Genomic DNA, 21550 nt, shown 5'->3' with positions numbered 1-21550 from the left:
ATTTTCGCGTACATAAATTTTCGAGAATTGCCGATGTCACACATTTTCGCGAGTGGTTAAATTCGCGATTGGGGGACCAGAGAAAATATGAAGTGGCAAAGAAAGTGTGAATTTTCAACTTACTAGCATATAAGAATGATACTAGTTATACACTGCATGAAAAAGACTTGCCAAACTCTGCGAACTAGTAAGTTAGAATTCAACATTTTTGAAGTGTTTAAGTCCATCGCGCTAGATTTCTGACGAGTAGTCCCCTTGCGATAATGGATTGGCTCTCTACAGTATTCGTAAGTAGACGTGGACGTGCGTAAACAAGCTTAGCCAGTATGGTCTGTTCGGTAAGCCGTGACATGGTATTCTAGTACTGAAATGTTCGTATCATCAAGGCAAGGGATTCATTTTGGAAGGTAATATTTTCGCGTGTTGTTAATTTCGCGAATAGCTCCCGACTCGCGAAATTCGCGAAAATAAAACCCCCGCGAAATATATAGCGTATACAGTATTCAAGGCATGAAATTTTCACAAATTTGAGCCAACAGCCTTTTTTGTGGCATGAAATTTTCATTAATTGCCACTGGCATTCAGTCCATTATAGTGTAGACAAGAACTTTCGCGTGCATTGTGATTACATGAATCTTGGCTCTCACGAATTTCATGAAATTGAAATGCATGTGAAAATTTCTGGTTTTACAGTATGCAGATTTACAAGCTGTGATGTACGGACAGTCATATTATTAGCATTTTAATGGCTAGCTTAGCAACATATTCAAATTTCATGCAGACATCTACAAGAACAATGTATGCCTGAGAAGCAGGAGTTTGTATGAGGCTCCCCTACACTAGCAACAACCAATCCATGCAAACTGGATTCTTACAACTTAGTACTCAAATTTAACACTTACATTGACAAGCTTCCCTGGCCATTAGGAAAAAGAAAATTGTCCTTGAATTTGAGTGATATAATAGACCGTTTCTGAAATGTGTTTAGATGTTCTGCATTTTGTTCACAAAAGTTGAACATAACAACCACAAAGTTTGTCAGAGGCTTGCCCGACTTGGCAACAACTAATTGAATTCCTGCCTATGGAACTTAATGGGAGTGAGCAGGTGAATGAAATGTATCATTGCTAGGCTCTAGGAAAAGAAACAGCCCTAAATTGTTATAAATTACAGTAATAAATTACAAAAACGGGTCTATGGTCAACCAACGAATGTGTGACACATTTTGTGTATCAAATGGTGTAATGTCTGAATATGGTATGCCATTCGTGTGTGGTTTGTGTGAGCACTCTAACAGGAATATTTAAAGCATGATGGTAGCCGGGGGGGGGGGGGGGGGGGGGGGGACGAAGGGGATAAGAGTTTCCAAGTTCACTCACTTTGCAGGTGTTTATTCTTTGGCAATTACTCGAAAAATTGAATAAACCTGAGATTTTTTTTGTGTGTATGTTTGAATTATGAACATATTATATGTATCACAGCAAGCTAGTTCAAGAATTGTTTTGTCAAACTCGTTTGCAAAAGTACAAAGGAGAGTTCAGTAAACAATCCTAGAGTTGCCAACATATTTATTTGCACATGGGATTAAAATGAAGGTATTTTAAAGTTACAGATTTTGAGAAAAACTGTTTTTTACTTATTTCCTTATTTTTCTTCAGAGAGGGTGATCTATGTGTGTATGATTGAAAGACCGCAGACAACCTTCAACTGCCAAATGTTTTGTAAAGTACTTTTCAAGATGGTCTCTTTGGGAGTATAATACTCCTTTAGTCATGAAACACTTGTGACTCTCACCCCAAGAATGACAAGATATCTGCAAAAATACTTCCTTCTCTTTTTGTTTCTTTTTTTTTTCATCATAATTATGAGAGGTGCTATCCTTTCTTAGAAAGGTACCTGCCCTGTTTATGTATTTTCTTGATGACATACAATAAATTAGATTTAATGCGTGGTTGTCAAAACATTTGCCATTGATAATTTATGCAAACAGATGGTGTTTTAGGATATGGAGTAAACAAGAAATGCTGCAGCTGGAGAAGGGCTTCTATTTTGAACTTCAGCAAAAAAAAAAAAACCTACATATTTTTCTTTTTCCTTTTCTGTATTGAATTTTGTGCCTGCCACTTTTAGTGCTGTGATTGATGCCATGCGAGTTACTTTTGACACAGGGATCATGATGTATGTCATCGATGTGCCATCAAGTTTATGCACTAAAAAAGAGAGAGAGAGAGAGAGAGTAAGAAGCCAAAGTATTTGATATGTGACATTTGATATATTTTTGATGTTTGTTTTGTAGAAGGAGAAGGAATATAATTAGTGGTAATCCATTTTTTTTTCAAATATTTTCAGCCTGCGGCGGTTATTATTTTATTTTTATTTTTACAGAGCAACTTGAAATATAAATCATATTATGAGCAAACCCAAAATTTCTACTTCTTTTCATGACACAATCTGGAGGGAAAAAATGTATTTGATATGAGAGATGCCTTCCATGTTTTTGTAGTTGATTGAGAGAGGGATTTTTTCGGTAGCAAAGGCATTCTCTTTTTATTTCTCTTTTTTCCAGATATTTCTCGTGTGTGGGACCTTCTGGAGTGACTGAAAAATATATAAAAACCAGTTCATCCATAAAAAGGGATATCCTAACATTTCTTTTTTTCTTTTTCTTTGTCATCTTCTTTTAATTATACACTGTGGAGTTTTTGAGGAATGCGGTTTCTAGAGGGATACACCTGTATCCTAGTTATGATGTCTCTTTTTTAAGAGTAGGCTAATGAGAGAAGAAATAATCCCAGCTCTGCATGTACGTTGCTTCTTGCCATTCACTCATATCCGTATTATCTGTTATAATTTATATATCATGTTTTTGAAGACTTGCTGGACAATTCCATGAGTGGTGGAAATTTGCAATCAAACCCCACAGTCATAGTGCAAGAGTTCAGTATAACTCCTTGACAAGAAAGAATTCAAGCAGTTTCCAACCTTGGAGACTGTACATTGTATTTTTGACGCAATGTTTTAGCGGTGATTTGTTCATTTCATTAACCATCAGTTTACTTACAAATTTGCAAAATATATAATGATGCATAATACATACATACAATTTCTATAGCACCATTTTCCATTCAGATTAAATGCTCAAGGCACTTTGCACCAAAGCAAAAAGACTGAAAATACATATACCACAAAAGAAGAAGATTAGAAAAAGAAGACATGAATGTCTGCCTCCAAAACACACCTGTCAAACAAATAGGATTTTAGATTACTCCTAAAAGTCGTTATGGAGCTTGAGTCTTTCAGCTCACATGGAAGTGAATTCCACGGTGTAATACAATGCAGTATATTTCACATGCAGTAAATTGGAAATTATAATCAAGTCAGAAATCTGTGCTGCCTGTTTTTTGTGATGACTGTATGTATTTTTGATGAAATGCACTTTGATGGCAGTTGACATGGGAATGTGTTTTGTTTTGTTTTTTGGACATGGTGGGTTGCTGTTTACATAACCAATGACCTCACCCACGCTTCACACTCATTGCATCACTTTTCAATAATAAGGAGCTTTAAATTTGCAGCGCGGACGTTTGAGATGATGAGTGCGTTGGGCATTCTCCTCTCTCCCTGCGTCGTGCTGAAAAGTAGCTTTAGATTACGCTAGGATGCAACCTATAAAAAATAAAATGGCGCCCCCATATGATTGGTGCATCAAGTAGCTCTCTGCATTGTAAATTGAGCGGACGTAGAAATAGCCCAGAATGCGCAGTGAAAACCTCAGATGACGCGAGCTATGAATAGATCGACTTGATGATTTGTGCGCGTGCGCAGAACATATTTTTTTTCCTCTGAACATCCCCGTTGCAAAAATCTACAGCTCCCTAATATTAGTTTGTCTTATGCATTATCAAAGTATTTCTATATTGCTGTTATATGGCTGTAACAGTACAGAATATTCTGGAGTGTTTAATCGGTCTGTTTGTTTGTTTGTTTGTTTGTTTTTTCTCCCATTTCATCTCTGGAATGTAGATCGGTCAGGACTGCGTAGTAGGCGAGGGGTCCTCTATTGGGGATAAGGTGTCCGTGAAACGATCCATCATCGGCAGACACTGCACTATTGGCGACAGGGTCAAGATAGCCAACTCCATCATCATGAACCATGTGACCATTAACGAAGGGTGAGTGGACACGTCAGGTGTTGAATGTCCTATCCTCCAACCCCCCCCCCCACCCCACCCCAGCACCTATCATCCAGGTGTGCTTACTCTGTGAAAATAAGTACATAGTGCTGTGAATTTCAAAATTATGTGCTACCTGGTTTAACCTTTTGGAATTCATTTGGCCATGTTATGGTCTGGATTGTGTTGTTGTTGTTGTTGTGTGTTACTAAACTACTTTTGTTACTAAAAGTACTACTACTACTATTACTGCTGCTCTTCTTCTACATTGATCCATAATTTTGTTGCTACTCTCACTACTACTACTCCAATTACTACTGCTTTTACTTTTACTAGTACTAGTTGGTATTACTACTACTACTACTACTACTACTTCTACTTCTACCATTACTACCACTATTACTACTGTATACACCAATTATCACAAAGTATATCTTATGGAACTCCAGCTACAGTTGTGCCCACTGCTGCTGCTACTAATATGTATACACTATCCACCTACATGCCTACCTAAATAACTACTTGCCAGATATATCTTAGCTCACTTTGTGTAAAGATATTCCACCTTCCTGTAAAGCTCATCGTCATTTCTGCATCAACATAGACCGGTGTGTGTCTCCCCAGAAGGTCTATGTAAGGAAATTCCAGGAAATCTTAAGAAGGAAGTGTGAGATACAGGTTTTTTTTTTTGTTTTTTTTTGTTTTTTTGCAGTGCAGGTTGTAATGCGCATCCAGCAATAATCTTGACACGATTCCTCACTCTGCTGTCTCTTTCCCAAGGTGCGTCGTCCAAGGGTCAGTCATCTGTCCGGACGCCCAGATCTACAGGAACACAGAGCTGAAGGACTGCATCGTCGGATCCTCACACCACGTGGCGGAGAACGGTGAGTGGACGATTGGACCGTTGCAATCACTGAAACATCCTGCAGCTCTGTTCGAGTGTTTCCCCACCCAGAAGACTACCACATTGACTTTCTTTCTTTGACAACGTGCACATAGTCTGAATAGATAGCAACCAAATTTGAACCCTATTTCTGCATTGTTAACCACTAGAGTTAACAGTACTGCATTTTCTGATTTCAGAAATAAACTATTCATGGATGATAGAAATTGGTCTTGATCATGAGAATCACGTGTAGTATACACAAATTCAAGCACCACTTTCTACACATTTGACAATCAATTCAAGCTGTTACATGATTGTAGTTAATCAAGCAATAGTGAAATGTCTTGTTACATGATATTGTGATGATGATGATGATGATGATGAATACGCATTCCCCTTGTGTTTTGGTTTTGTTTTCTACTTTAGTGGTATTATCTTCCTCTCCCTGCATTTGTGTCTTTCTATCCTTTTCTATTATTTTTTATTACATATTTCCGAACACTTATTGCAGGTTTTAGTAAATGTTTTTACAGAAAGTGTAATAATTCCAGTAAAAACAGATATGTATGATTTTATCATTCTCCTTTACACTTCATCTTTTTCCTTTCTCTTAATATTAATATATTGCTCTGTTTTGTTTTGTATTTTTCAAATCATTCATCAAATCAACAGCATCATACAGCGGGGAAGTTGTCGGCGAGAGTTTGAAGTTTGAGTTCTGAGCCTGACCTTGCCAGAGGACACCAACTTCCCAAACAGACAGCAGACTCGCCGAGGAGAGTAAGGTCACTGGTTGGTGTTTCTCAGCTGGACTGATGACCCTAGGATCACAGAGCTGATCATCAAAACTGACCATCACTCTCTGTCCAGCCACTTAAAGTCACCGTCAGTCATTCTCTCAGGCCACCCCCTTGTTGGAAGGACATGGAGAGAGAAGAAGAACTATTATAAGTGAATGTTATCCATAAGGAGGAAGTTCAGCCTAGTGAGATGGGAAAAGTCAAAGAACTTTTTTAGAAAGTGAAGAAAAGTGAGACTGCATCAACTTCCAGAAGAGACTATTCTACAAGACAGTGACTGTGGAGGATCTGTGATTGTTGTTTGTCACCAAATATCATTGAAGAATGAGGTACCCCTCCAATTCATTTGCTTTCCTTATCTGAATTTTTGCCAGGAGATAATCCTAGACGGTTGTTATCAGTGCGCTTAAAAAAAAAAATATATCTATATATCTTGAAATGAACTACACTGTACATCAGTTTTTCTCAGGGAGAAACTGGAATGTCTGATTGGACATCCCTGCCTGATTCTAGAAGAAAACACTCACTGGCAAATATTCGTGCATGGTGTTTGATTAATTGATAGGAGAGATTATTACAGTACACAAAGCAACTGACCCATCATTAACTATGCTCTTTCAAATAGTAAATTCATGATAGTAGCCTCACATTTATTTGATTAATTTGGCTATTGCTATGGCAAAGGGACTTAAAATGCTTTCACTATCAAGAGAAAGTGCTCATCAGAAAGACCAAGTGAAAACAGAAAGCCTAGTTTGCCCAGAGAACCAAGCTTTCCTCTGACGTCAGTGAGGTCTATCTTGCGGGGGACTCAAAGTTCCTGTATACACCATATATTTAGCGAGTCTAATTTTTCACAAATTGGAACTTCATGACAGTTCCGCTAGTAGGATTTAGGATCATCTAATACAGCAATCATATGAACAGTGAAATTGGTATTATTCACTCATTTTCAGAGAGCAAAATTAGTATCTATAGCTCATTTGGAATCAGAGTTGATATCTCTGGGTGTTGTAAAATTTGTAAATGGCACATGGCTTGCGAAATTTGGCGAAAATAAAACCCAGTGATATGTATGGTGTATACAGTTTACCACGCAAATCAACCCCCTGGGATCTAGTACATAGGTATGCAATATGTGGAGGAATACCCACATCGTCAAAAAAAGCATAATAATGCAAATACAGTGTACTACAAGGAATATTGATAATCATTATCATTATTATAATATTGATAATGATAACTGTGATAATGATAATCATAAGAATGATAATGATAACTATTATAGTAATGATAAAAAATGATAAAGATGCTTATTTGAAAAATTATGATAATGATGACCATCATGATAATAAAAGTAATGAAGATATTGAGGGCTGTCTACATGTACATGTGTAGTGCTCAAAACGTTTTAGGTGACATCGTGGATGAAATCATTAAAGAATAAATGAGCAACACATTTTCAATTGAATCAGTGCTCCTTTCTGTACTTGTGTATTGATGTTTCAACCATGTCATCAAGGGATCAGCAAAACTGGTGAGGGAGGGGCTTGGGTGCCCATAATGCACCTGCTGTTCACATCTGGCTGCATTAAGCCAACATGTGAAGTTCATGTGTGTCCAGTACAGTCATACTTTATTCCGACACATATCATATGAAGCAGCCACAGCAGATATGAATAAATCAAATTTTGAGTGGTAATTCTACCGATGCAGTCATTATTCTACCAGTTTATCATGGTGGAAAGGAAATGGTAGTGACTGTAATGCTGCTGCAGATGGCAAAGGAATGACTCTGTTGTTCAGATCGTCATCTTGATTACCCAATAAAAATAATCCACAAACAACTTTCACATTAGGTGGTGACATCAGCAGCACACTATTTGCTGTTCAGTCAGTCCGCAGCGCGAGCGAAATTGTGCATATCTATTCAAGTCATATATGCACGGCTGAGCGGCACTTGTATGTATGTAATGCAGACACATGGTCATATTATGTTCATGTAGAACAAGTATTTCTACACAGTTTTGACAATTTTACCATCAAATGAAAGAGAAAATATCAACGAATATGCCCATTATCAAGATAAAATGGAAAAGTAGAATCTGGACTATCAAAATCGCTCTCAAAGTTCAGTATTGTCTTTCAACAAAAATCCTTCATGTTTGACACAAAGTATAGTGTATGACACAAAAGTACAGTCAAACCTGTCTATAGCGACCACCCAAGGGATACGGAAAAAGTGGCCGTTATAGACAGGTGGCCGCTATAGACAGGTAATCCAACTTTGTGTGCATTGCCTACATGTACATGTATCATCGTTGTATATACATGTACATCTATGTGTGTACGTATGCACACGTGTGTATCATGCATAGAACAATGCCGGTGTTTATGAAATTGTTGCACAGTACACTAGATGTAGCATGTGCACAGTCATGAATTAGTGCATTATTGTGACTGAATAAGTGATGAATGCAACGGTGGCGATCACTGAATGTTGCCCAGAAATGACTGGCACAGCTAAAAAGCAGAAAAACACCCTGAATTATCAGCTCGGCTACGGCTCCATCGGGTTTTTGGCCGCTATAGACAGGTTAAAATCTACCGCGGGAAACAAAATTTGTGGCCGCTGGCCGCGTTAGACAGGTGGCCGCTATACACAGGGTCTTTAACATGGCTTTTCTCTCGGGGGGATTTTTCAGTGGCCGCTATAGACAGGTGGCCGCTATAGAGAGGTGGCCGCTAAGGCAGGTTTGACTGTATAGTGTATGCTACAATTGTATGTTTGCTAAAGTATATCATATCGCATTTAGGGCACGTTTTCTCATTTTCATTTCAATATAGGTCAGGAACTAGCAAAATTCAGAGACATTCCTAACTTGGAGTTAAAAAACTATTGCTTTCATGTTTGTACCGGAATTCTGGGTCTGTGATTGGTCGAAATCTGCAACATGACGCACATCTCGCTCTATCCATTTGGCAGAATTTTTTGTTGACATTTTGAGGATAAGGAAAACCCAAATTCCATGAAGTGACATGAAAACCAGCAAAACATCAGTAATCCCAATGAGCTCAAACTTTGAAGTTTATATCCGGGAGCAAACTATGCGTAATTTCGTGCAGTGTGAGTGCGCTGCTATTGTCAAATATGTGTAACACGTCATAAACAGCATTGTTCCCTTCTACATCGGTAATTCTAGAACAGTGTCATTTTAGCCTTCTGCCGTTGTAGAATCAAGAGGTCGCAGGACTTCAAGCTTGTTACTATGGTAACGGCAGAAATTTGTGCAAGACATACAAAAATTAACGTCCGTGTCTTCAATTGAAAGCTCCCTATTATTGCATGCGCTTCAAATTGACTGTGTTCAAGAACTATTTGAGAAATGCACAATGCAATTCCTTGCATTAACAATGAACAAGTTGACATTTGTCTGCCGGGCTTGAAGGTTCCATCTGTCTGATATATGATTACATGAGACAAAACAGTGTAACAGCAAATGCAATAAGTGGGAATATTTCTGAAGTTAGACAGTATATACACATGTAAAATCTTTACAATTTTTTTCATTTCCATAAGTATCTTTCGATGAATGTACCAATAGACGTGAGTGTGAATACACCTGTCCTTCAAATAATATTTTGCATTTATGCATGTTTCATTCCCAGGAACATAGACACTAGCTATTCCATTAACCTGCTCTTCTTATTATGAAATTCATTTGCTGGAATCGAGTTTGCATATGAAGGGTTTCATTGCAAAAGGGCTAAACACCATTTTTAAACGTTTTGAAGTATGTCCTTTGTCAGATAGAGCAAAATAACACCTTTCTGGTGTTGCCTCACTTGTAACATAACAAGGAATATTCTAGGAGTTATGTTTGAAAATATCCCATATTTTCTTATTATTTTCTTTGTTTTTTATCGGCTTTAATTGCAAATATCTCAACTTAACAAGAATGGAGTTAGCTCCTTTTGCAATGAAACTCTTCATATATTATGATTACTATGTCTGACAAGCCTAGGAAAAGCTCGCAGGTTGTCAAGAACAACCTCTGTTTAAAAGGTATGCATGACATTTGTATATGTAATGAAAATCACCTATTTGATTTATGTGAACTCTTCCTTCCATATATGATCAAATTTATCAAATAACTACTTTTAAAAAGCAAGATGTAGCAAACAGCCTCTGCATGCATCTGTCAAGAAATGGTCTTATTTATTTTATGAGGTAGAGATACATCAAATAAATATATTGTCAACAGGTGGATGCTTCATGGCATATATGAAAATGGTATCTTTCATATAAATTGGTATTTGTCCATGACTAACACTCAAAAGTGTTTACAGATTGATGGTTAACAATGGGGAATTTCTGGATGTGTTATATCAAATTTTGTCCCCCACTTTTTCCCATTGTCCTTTTTTAACATTAGCAGGCTAAAGTGAGTGTGGAGAAGTCAAGTCAGAAGTTCTTATGGTGTGAGAAAAAAAAAGAATATATGAAAGTGTGTTTTTTTTTTTGGTGGACAGTTGACTACTTGATGAGAAGGGAATGACTGCAGTAAATATAAAATAATGCTTTACTGACCGTCAAAGCTTTTTTGAAGTGTAAGGTGATTCAGTTTTTGAATGTAGCTAGGAGATATAGATCAGGCACGATATAGATTTGATCACAACTTTGTCATAATTTCATGTTGCGTGATTCATTGTAAATTGCTAGAATCAGAGATTATGAATAATCAAGCTGTCAACTTGGACCCTAAATTACATTGAAATGAGTACCTATATTCTCATGTGCAAATGAAGTTGATGCATTAGGGGTGAAATGATGACTACTGTAGCACTTTCTGCACTGCAAGATGTTAAAACTTGTGATTACAAACCTTCAACCTGAATTAGGTGAACAGATAAAGAACAAAACTAGGATTGATTATTATACTCTTCAACCAAGTCCAAGACGATCTAAAAACCACACTTTGACAGCCTAAAGTCAGTCCCGATGCTAGACCATCTTATACAGGCAGTATCATGGAAGGATACAAGATGTGTGCAATGTTGTCAGGTCAAATAAGTATTGATAAAGTAATTGGGTTTTAACGTGTTTACAATCCAAACAGCTTTCTTAAGGATTCTGTTGGTTTTGTTGTTGTTGTTGTTGAAGATCCTTGTGTGGATTTACTTTTGAGTCAAGCTTGTTCTACCTTTATAAGAAAGAGAAGGAGCGAAAGAAAGAGAATGAGAAGAAGGAAGAGAGCATTAGGAATGTATGTGTTGGAAGTTGGAATGTAATATTACTCTGACACCCTTTAAGATCTTTTTTTTTTTAAACTGGACACAATAAGCCTGCACTGACGCCAGTCAAATTTTGTCACGTTTACGGCTCTTGTTTATCATCAATTACACACTTACCCATGGATAGCGTCAGGGCCGAAGGGCAGGTGCGAGAAAACCCTGAGATGTCAATACAAAGGAATATGATATTAATATGGAATTAAGGATATATTCCCGTGCAGAAAAAATGGGGGTTCTCCGTACTTTTCGGGCATATTCGTGATGGGAAAGGAGCAATCAGATCGAGGCATGACGTCAGGAGAGGGAGAGAGGGAGATAGATAGAGAGAAGGATAGTCGGCAGATACAAGGAGAGGTGATAGAAAAAGAAGAAAGGAAGAGGGATAGATATTTAAAAAAAGATGGGAGGGGTAGGGGCAGAGTGAGAGATTGATAGATGAGAAAAAAGAGAGAAAAAAAAAAGGTATATACTTATACTATAAGGTGAAGATAAGAGAAAAAAAAGGTATATACTTATACTAAGGTGAAGATAAAAAGAGAAAAAAAAGGTATATACTTATACTAAGGTGAAGATAAGAAGAGAAAAAAAAGGTATATACTTATACTAAGGTGAAGATAAAAAGAGAAAAAAAAGGTATATACTTATACTAAGGTGAAGATAAAAAGAGAGAAAAAAGGTATATACTTATACTAAGGTGAAGATAAAAAGAGAGAAAAAAGGTATATACTTATTCTAAGGTGAAGATAAAAAGAGAGAAAAAAGGTATATACTTATACTAAGGTGAAGATAAAAAGAGAGAGAAAAGAGGTATATACTTATACTAAGGTGAAGATAAAAAGAGAGAGAAAAAAGGTATATACTTATACTACGGTGAAGATAAAAAGAGAGAAAAAAGGTATATACTTATACTAAGGTGAAGATAAAAGGATAGAAAGAAAGCCAAACAGACCGACAGAAAGAAAAAAGAAAGATGGATAGATCGAGTTAGAAATTGAGAAACCAGATGAGAGAGAGATGAACGATAGTGGACGAGGATGAAGAGAAAATGAGAGAGAGAAAGACAGACAGCGACAAACAGAAAGAGAGAAAAACGATAGATGGAAAGACAGAGGGAAGAGAGAGATGGGGAAGGGGTACAGTGTATGGAGATGGCTCGTGAAAATGATGCCCCGTGGAATAATTACACCGGTGACATATTTTCCAGGTCTCGAGTTCTCCGACTTCTCTCTCAAGACGTCACAACAGGAACCATACAACAATATCAATTTGCGCGCGAGCCCGAAAAGTGGGCGGGGTCGGGGCAATCCTCAGCGGCACGTGCGCACTCTTCGGGTTGATCCCGTTTGAGAAACCACGAATTAGATCGGATCTGACATGTCGTAATAAGTTTTTTTTTTTTTTTTTTTTAATAGTGTCAGACTTCGATGCGTCTTGGTTAATACGTTTAATGAACCAGACAGGGCCGTCTCTAGATGTATTACTGTGTTTTGATCTAAATTACACCAATATTCAGAGCAGTTTGCATATCTGTACACTTACACATATCAATAGGTTTTCAAGCTTTTAAGAAACGGTGGGTTTTTTTAGCACCTTTAAAGTAATACTCTCTGTTCTGCTGGAAGTTTACGGTATATACAATCATCTCATGTAAGTCGTCAGGTATACAGGTATTTTCGATCATGACATGAAGTGAAATGAGGTTATTATGATACACATTGCAAGAGGTTGATTGTCATTTTGCTCGTAGAATCAGAATAATTTTATAAGCATCCGCACAAATTTTGAGGCCACACGACATTAATCATACAAAGTAAAAATCACGCTGCTATTGAGTCAAATATTCAAATGACTTTGATGAATGTAGAAACTTATGCTTGGATATTGATTAAATTATCAGCTCTGAAACACCTCACCATACCATTCCTGGAACCAACCTAAACTACATATCACACACAAGGTTTAAATGTGCATAGAAATTGCATCACATGCAGACCGGAGTTCTGCATCTGACAGTTAGACAGGGTTTATTATGAATGCCTAATTTAAAGAACAAACGACAGTACAAGAGCGCACTGAGAGCGAGGTTTGATATAAGTCCTACATTTTGAATGTGGGCCATTAGCTTTCCCTGCCATTCATCAGCAGTTTATGTTACATGGCTCGACCTGTTTTCTGCATCTCCATACTATCTAAGAGAGACTATAAAGAGAGGGTTTAAATTGAAAAAGAAGTTAGGAATAAACCTTTACGTCTTCAGTCTCAGTTTTTTCAAAGAATAGCTGATAACCTTTCCTCTACTATCAGCGTGAAATGGAGTCGTGTAAGAAACCATGCGTATAAGATATATATATATATATATATATATATATATATATATATATATATATATATGTAATACACATATACATATATCGTCGCTGGGGTGACGACACCTCTTATCTACAGAATGTCAAATGTTCAGGACAGAAAAAAAAAAGACATGACATGACAGCGAAAGCACTTTATCAATAGGATAGTCTTTCCTTTGACATGCTGTGGTGGCTTCATTTTGGGGGTAAGACAGCTAGGATTTGGACAGGATATCACTTAACTGATTATCTGACAATTAATCCAAAAAGTCATTTTAACCAAAATTTGATATACAAGGTCTTGTCACCCTAGCGACGGTATACCCTATATATGTTATATATATATATATATATATATATATATATATATATAGAATATATGTATATACAATTGATACAACAAACACTGCACATTGTGACTTATCCAAAAGTCCAATTATATCTAATTGTTATTTCCTTTCCCTTTTCTTTTGTTTCAATTTTAGAAAACATAAGTTTGTGTCTGTCTGGGGAGCACCCACGCACCAATTTTCTCTGCAGCTGAAGAAGGTGCCAATATTCTCTCCCACAAGTGTCAGGTTGACTTTCGAGTGAGCAGTAATTTGCCTGTCAGTCCTACTGTATATTAGGAAACCGGATTACGAAGTAACAAGGGTAAGGGTTTGGACTATATTGGCATCGGAGCATATTCCGCGACACATCACATGCACGGACATTTTCAGCCTGATTGATGGTGATGGAAGATTATCTTTCCTAGGGAAGTCTGATTTCTCTTTTCCTTTTTAATCGTCTACATCTTCCAAAAGGAAAAAATGAAGAAATGCCCCAGTTTTGTTCTCTCACTCACACACTTGTCACCCTCCGTACGTGCGAGAAAACGGGAGTTAAGACCGGTGCAGTGCACGTGCGCTTTGGACGCAAGCTCGCCTCCGGTTCATTTCCCGTCTATTAGCAAATTGTTCTGCCCTTCTCGCGCGCAAGGCATCGCTGAAAAGCGCAAACAGATTGTACAAAAGGCAGTGAAAAAAAATAACTCATCAAACACTCGGATATGTCACCCTGACATGCCACGTCGTCACTCTCATTCGAGAAGTTTGATTTTCCTCCTCCTAATTCGAAGATAATTGTCCTTCTTCCGTTTTCTCTTCTGCCCTGTCCAGAAGTCGTTCATAATAACAGGCATAAAAAATTACAGGACGTAACTGATACACATTTAACGACTGAGAAATAGAAAGAATCAAGAGCGTTTTCTTTTTCGTTGTCCCGTCCCCTGCTGATGTATTTGTTCCTGTAATCTACCAATCCTCTCATCAGCAGGTTCTTTTCTTCTGTCAATGAAAGTAACGTCAAATTTAGTTATCGTTAATTTTTCATTACAGTTTCTACCGTCATTGCATTAATTAATCATTGACAGTAAATAGAAATAATTACATACCGTCTTTCTCTCGTCGTCCCTAACATACATTAGTTTCTAGACTCGGTCAAAGTAAAATAAATTCATCCGATCTGCACACTAGTCTCAAGTTTTAGCTTTTAATGACCATTACGTTAGCGATAATAGAATTCTAAGTTTTTTCCATTTGTCTATTCAAATACAAATGACGTTTTTCATGCATCTTAAAGGGAAAATTCGCTTCTTATTATAATTCACCTTGGGAGCAAACTAAAAGAATAATAGCTATAAAGTAGAATCGGACCTTAGAAAAATAAAGTCATGTAATTTCACATTGTTTCGCGAAACAGTGAATCAGTAACAATCATAATCATATGCAAAATCAATGAGAGAAAGACGTATTCGCCTCACAGATCTCCCGGGTTTTTTTAAATAAGATATGTCATCAAAACTATGTTTTGTTTTGTTTTGTTGTTTTTTTTTGTTGTTGTTGTTTGTTTGTTTTTTGCAGATGATACAGCTGCAATACCGTCTCACTCGAAACTTAAGACGTGGCATTCTATAACTTATTATAACACGTACAATCGTGATGAAACTTCTGTTTGTTTGCTCGTGTTTTTTTTTCTCTCTTGTCAGCATTGTTAAACTTTTACTCTTTACTTAATCTATGAAAGCAAACAAGACTATCAAAAAGAGCTTATCCATCAGACAAATGTTCCCCACGGACTGTCAATGAGATTATAATATTTTGTACGAGGGATTATATACTATCTAAATTTGTTACTTTCACCGACAACTTCGTGACACAAAGTGTTGCTGTTATAGTTTCTTCGTTTTGTAAAAAGTAGTTTAAGTTCAAGTTTGTGTTTCTCCATCTCAACATAATTAATAACATATACACACAATGTATTGGTCCAGAGTAGGGTTAATCTAAATGAGACAATTATTTTGGACCCATTTTGGTCTATCGACAAGAAAATATAAAAGTTTTCTGTTAGCAAGACGAGGTATATTTAAGTTCCCTCTCTGTTCGTATTTCTTTTTCAATTTCGTCAGTTTGTTTATCAACATTCTCTCAAATATATGTACTTCGTGATATGTATATGAATATGCGTACTACATACTACATACGTACATGCATGCATGTTGAGTGTGAAAGAGTTATATGTGATTGATCTTATCCAAGTTATCGAACGCGAGTGGTTATAGAACGACACACGCTTGACGCATATATATAACAAAACCTGTCAGCCTGTTACGATACAGTATATACAATCATGTACGTCATTCGAGGGAGGAAATCCATCGGGAAATAGGAGGTGATCAGCAGCCAAAGGGGGCATGGGATACACGCTGTGCCTGTTGAAGGACAAAACGCTTGAAAAGCATGCAAGAGTCATTTCATTTCCTTTTTTACTTGTTTAAAGGAAACTCAGCGTCATGTTTAAAGTGACTGTGATAACATCAGTAGATTTGTCTTCACAAAACGAAGGTGAACAATTTAATGGAGATCAGACGCTCCACCCTCTCAACAAAAAAATCATGAAAGAATTAGTTTGGCATGTAGTCGAGAAGCAAAGATGTTGTGCTATGACAAATTTTTATCAGTTGTCTCCCTCTGTACAAATGTATTTATAAGATCGCAGCTGCTTCGTGATACCATATTAAACTGCACTGTGTAAATTTCATAATCAATCTAGGTCATATTTTAATGAAACTTCCGCTCCCATGCTAACTTTGATCCATTCTGCTTACTGTCACATTCAGCTTAAACAAGGAATGGCCTTTTATTTCATCAATGATTTTCTCTATCAAAGGAAGTAGGTAAACTTTTCCAAACAGTGGCGAATTTACCATTAGAAAAAAAAAAATGGAAAACAAAAATGTATGGGAAAGAGACTCACCACTGTAGTGCGAAGTGCCTAGTCACGGTTTTTAATCACATATATAGAATGTGACCTCAATCTTTGTGGTTGAAGGAAGATTCCACTCCATTTTCAATCGAGTTAAAAAGACGAATGAACATCGAACAATGTTATTGCTATATTATGACGAAGTAAGCTGTGGACCTTTAAAGGAAACCTTCACATGACTGTCTTCGTGACATCGGTCACATGTCACGTATGCAAATTAGATGAGATGCTGATGTCATCCTCTGACCAATCTACCATTGACCTTTAACCAAATAACATTCACCAGATTTTTTTCTTTTTTAGTTTGATGAATTCAAACAGAAGACGTCAGTCAAATTCTAGATTTGCGATGACCCTAGCAATGGCGACTTTTCAGGAGGTTTTAGGGGAAAAAAAATTCTACAATCTCCAACACACATTGCAAATCCGATGGATACTCTCGATAAGACGACCAATGCACTGTGTACTACTCCACTATTAAAGTTTGTATTGTTATGATAATGGTTGTGATCAACAGCATGTGTTTCTTGGGTTCTAGGGCGATTACACCCTGGACAGTTACCCCAGACCTTTCCCCTGACCCTAACCATAATCCTAGACTAACCCTAAACATAACCCTAATCTTTACTCTAACCTTATCACTAACCAGTATTTAGCCGGTGGGGTTGTCCTCGGGAGGTAATTACCCTGATACGGTTTCTTGAAAACAGAAGAATCGTGAGAATTCCATAACCTTAGATATGGAACGTTTTTCGCCCTGCTCCCCTTGATGTACCCTTTTGAAGTGTCTTGAATAAAACAATTTTTAATCTCATAGTCTGCTCTTTTTCGTGCTTGAGTATCTATTTTAGACATTCTTTCCTTCGAAAATACACTGATATGGGTGGAGTTAAGGTAAAGATTTCAACTCATACATACTGTGACAGGGAGTTATCTCCGCTCCCTAAATGCATACCTGCACATCTTTTGTGTCCCCTTTTGTTCTCCCTGCTGGCTTTATTGTCTTCTGACCTAAATCAGGATATCTTGAAGAGATAAGTAAATTTCTTTAGTTTTCATTCTTGCCTGCGCGAAAACTCCAGCCAATGAAAAAAGTAATCGTGCAGATGGTCAGCCAATCAGTGCCAAGTATTTCCTGACGAAAACAAGAGCGTGTCAGGCCACTCTCGTATGGACCCCTGCCACCTGCGGATCTGCGCGGAAGTGGCGGTGTAAAGAAATGCCGCAGTATGCTATTATCGCTTACACAATATCCTTCGGGAGCTATCGCATATGTCCATATATATGCCACTGCATCGAAATGAAAGTACTTGAACTTGATTAGGAACCGGGAGAAATAGGAGAAAAATTGTATCTCACTGCCGCTGGCAGGATGTCCGTGGGGGTGTGTCAGGAGAGGGTGGAAGGAGGTGACTTTTCGGATACTTTTTCTCCTTTCCCAAATTTTGATTGTACGAGTCTTCTGTTGCAAGCCCAATCGATGCTCAGGAAAATATTAACACTTTTCATACAATTATATCGTAACTCCTGAACTATTATCATTTAAATTATCATAATCATAATCATTATCAATATTATCATCATTACCATTATTTATTACTGATTATTGATTATTCTAAAGTCTGCCAGCTTTAGACAGCCAAACGAGACCAATAATATCTGTAACCCAAAGGTCTCATCATCCCTTTGTCCCTTTCACCGTGACTTCTTCCTACTTTTCACGACTTTACGGGAGAAGTGAAGAGGGTTCTTTTTTCACAGTGGATTTTTTTTTCTTTAGGTTGTCTTATATTTCCCAGTAATGTTCAAGACGCAATCAAGTCGTCATATAAGTAGAAATATGTATTTCCTAATTCATGCACGGATATATAGTCAAATGATTAGCATTGACCGAATGTAGAAGGTGACCACCTCAGATATCGAGTTCACCTTTAACGATGCTTCTCCACTGTAGATGCTGCTCCTCGACGCTGTGTTGGCATTATCTAGAGCGTGGAAGGATTGCTGGAAATGTCAGAAACTTATCATTTCTGATAGAATTAACTCATTGTCTCGTTAAGAACGCATAGTCACAATCTCGGTGTGAGCATTAAGGACATGATTAAGATAGTGTTTTAGGAATTGGTTAGGATTTAGGAATTAGATTTGGGGAAAAAAATCAGGCTTGGGGAATGGACATATCATGTATTACTTTTAAAGAAAGAGAGAGAGATGGCAATTGGCTCAAATAAGAATGGCACACGTGGCTTAGAACAGCAAGCATATCCATAACCCATGAAATATGTTATACATAGAAATCAGTTGTACATGTTATACATGTTATACATAGAAATGTTATACATAGAAATCAGTTTTGAAATTAAGTAAAATATGGAGCGCGGGGCATGCAACCTTTCCTCCCTACAAGCTGCTTTCCCATGCTCAAAAGCAACGGAATAAAAGAGCGAGTTGATAGTAAAATGTATCTTCTACTTTCTCTTCTTTGATTGGTTACTATAGACTAATCCTTTTCGTTTTCCACAAGGAAAACATTCTCGAAATGACAAGAATGTGCATTTACTTTATTACATTTTACAAGCTGTCTTATTTTGCTCAGAAGCAATCACCGCTGTAAGATAACATTTTAGTCATGTAGATCGCACAATGCCTCTCTTGTACATTTCCTCTGGAGATTCTCCGAAATGAATGATAAAGGGAAAAAAATCAGATTACAATCACTTAGTAACAGTTTCATCGAAGAATGTCATATCTTAAAAGCCAGTACATGTCTTTAAAGTGGTGGTGAAGTGTAGCGAAATAAAACAAATGGTAACTCTAAAAATTATGACATCATGATTATGCGTTTCTTATTAAAGAAAGCAAGTGGAACAGTCCAACACCCTTTCAATTCTAACTCACGAATTTTGTCAGACAAGTAGAATTAGCATAGTTTGAATTAATTTCTAAGTTCATTTCCCATCCCATTGTGTTGCAGAGAATAAGCCCGTAAATGTTAGCGAGGCACTATAGCATGATGCAACGGATTCTACAGAAGAAACAAGAGCGTTGTTCAAAATAAAAAGAAACGAAAAGGCATGATGGCACCTACTGGGCGCCATATCTTATCAGAGTATATTTTTGAATATAATTAATCAATGGTAATTTTGTGACATGTATATCGTAGTTCAGTCCTCGAACCAAAGGAGCGAGATTTTCGCAGAGAGATGAATGAAATAAAGACACATTACGAGCATTCTGACAAAATTTTTACAGTTCAGCTTGAAAATGTGAAATTGATAGTTCCTGCTATCAGTTAATGTCAACTCCAATATAAACATTCCTCTCACACACCCCATCATCAGCAATTTCTAACGTTTTGTGTATTTTCGTTTAATCATAACTGTTCCATCCCAGATTGAATTTGACATTAAAAAGTAATGCCTGCTTACTGCATATACATTTAGACATGCAGCACAACTTTCCAACCATTTTTGGGGGGTTTTTGTTTTGTAATGTAGGGTAACTTTAACTTGCCCTCATTTAATGACAAGTGTCTACATGCATTGGCATTGACCATGACATTACCACCGGTAGTTAAGCATACCAATAGAAAGGCCACGCAAATGTGTGGTTTACAGTTTCCTGTCTCCGATATAGGAAAAAAAAAATATAAGCGAATGGTAAACGCACATGCACTTTGAACAGCAAAAACAACAACAACAACAATAGCAACAGAACTCATTAGTTGATCCACGAAATAGAAACGTGTGGCTTTTGTATATATTTGGAGAGGATCCACAGATATGAATAGTAAGTGAACGTGCTCGGTGTTCGAACGACTTGCTGACTCGCTGAAGTTGGTGTCCGCCAGAGATAGATGGTCATCGCATGAAGCCAAAGTGGCCTTCCACAGCTTTGATACTGCAGCGTGGTAACATGGAGCTCTGTGCCGCCACTACCGTCATCGTGCTCTGCTCCCTGCTGGCTGTGAATGTGGCATCTGCCAACATTCATGGTGAGATACCCTAAAGATTTCGACTTTGCCTGCCAGAGTTTGCACACAACTTTGTATACAGACATTTATTAAACGGGTGACGAAGTACTAGTACCTCATCACTGTTATCAGCTTGACGTGACGCTATCAATAGATAGGGCAAATGCATGTTTTGTTTCATTTGCAGAAAGTTGATCCAATGAAACCTAGTCCCTGCAGGCTGTATTTGGATTTAACTGATTGATAGTCCTGCCTTAATTGTCCTTTTACAAAAATTAACGTCAAAGAAAAACTAAAATCATTTTAAGACGAACCCGTAAGATCGTATTGATCTGAGCTGAAGTTAATTTATTTTCATATTAAAAAGGGTCTTGACATAGCTAAGTAGTGAAGGATGGACATAACAGAGTGTTTGAGAACTAAATACACGTAAGGATGACCCTGCTCATGTGCCAATTGTACAACTGTACTTCATATGTAGTTGTTTTACAGTGAAGTTCTAAAAGATATATGATGACAAGTATGCACTTGAAAGTATTCCTTAGCTTTCGTCTGTGCAGATCGATGTCATGAAAAGCCAATGATGGGGAAAGTTCGATGTTAAAATGTTCTTTAAATTTTGCTTATTTTGATTACGCAGATGATTTCCGTTTTCAACCGCAACCATCGTCCAAAGGTCGAGAGTTCGTATTCGCCTTCATGGACAATCGTATGTTAATCAACGCGATCACCGAGTCTAGCCCGAGGCTCGTCATCACAGCACCGGCAGA

At 37.3% G+C, this 21550-nt stretch overlaps 1 protein-coding gene across 1 annotated transcript in view; it reads left to right on the top strand.

Moving 5' to 3' along the window:
- Window positions 1–5780, top strand: part of LOC139743207 (translation initiation factor eIF2B subunit gamma-like) — a 31643-nt gene extending 25863 nt beyond the window's left edge. Inside the window, exons 11-13 of the mRNA XM_071653706.1 lie at window positions 4024–4172; window positions 4953–5056; window positions 5731–5780. Of these exons, the coding sequence (XP_071509807.1) occupies window positions 4024–4172; window positions 4953–5056; window positions 5731–5780 (303 nt within the window). The remainder of the gene's footprint in view (window positions 1–4023; window positions 4173–4952; window positions 5057–5730) is intronic.
- The last annotated feature ends 15770 nt before the right edge of the window (window positions 5781–21550 follow it).

This window comes from Diadema antillarum, unplaced genomic scaffold (genome assembly GCF_040938485.1).
Source record: "Diadema antillarum isolate AM-2024a unplaced genomic scaffold, OU_Dant_1.0 seq00001058_RagTag, whole genome shotgun sequence".
NCBI lineage: Eukaryota > Metazoa > Echinodermata > Echinoidea > Diadematoida > Diadematidae > Diadema > Diadema antillarum.
Note: the sequence above shows the minus strand (reverse complement) of the source record. Positions and strands in the feature narration are given on the sequence as shown.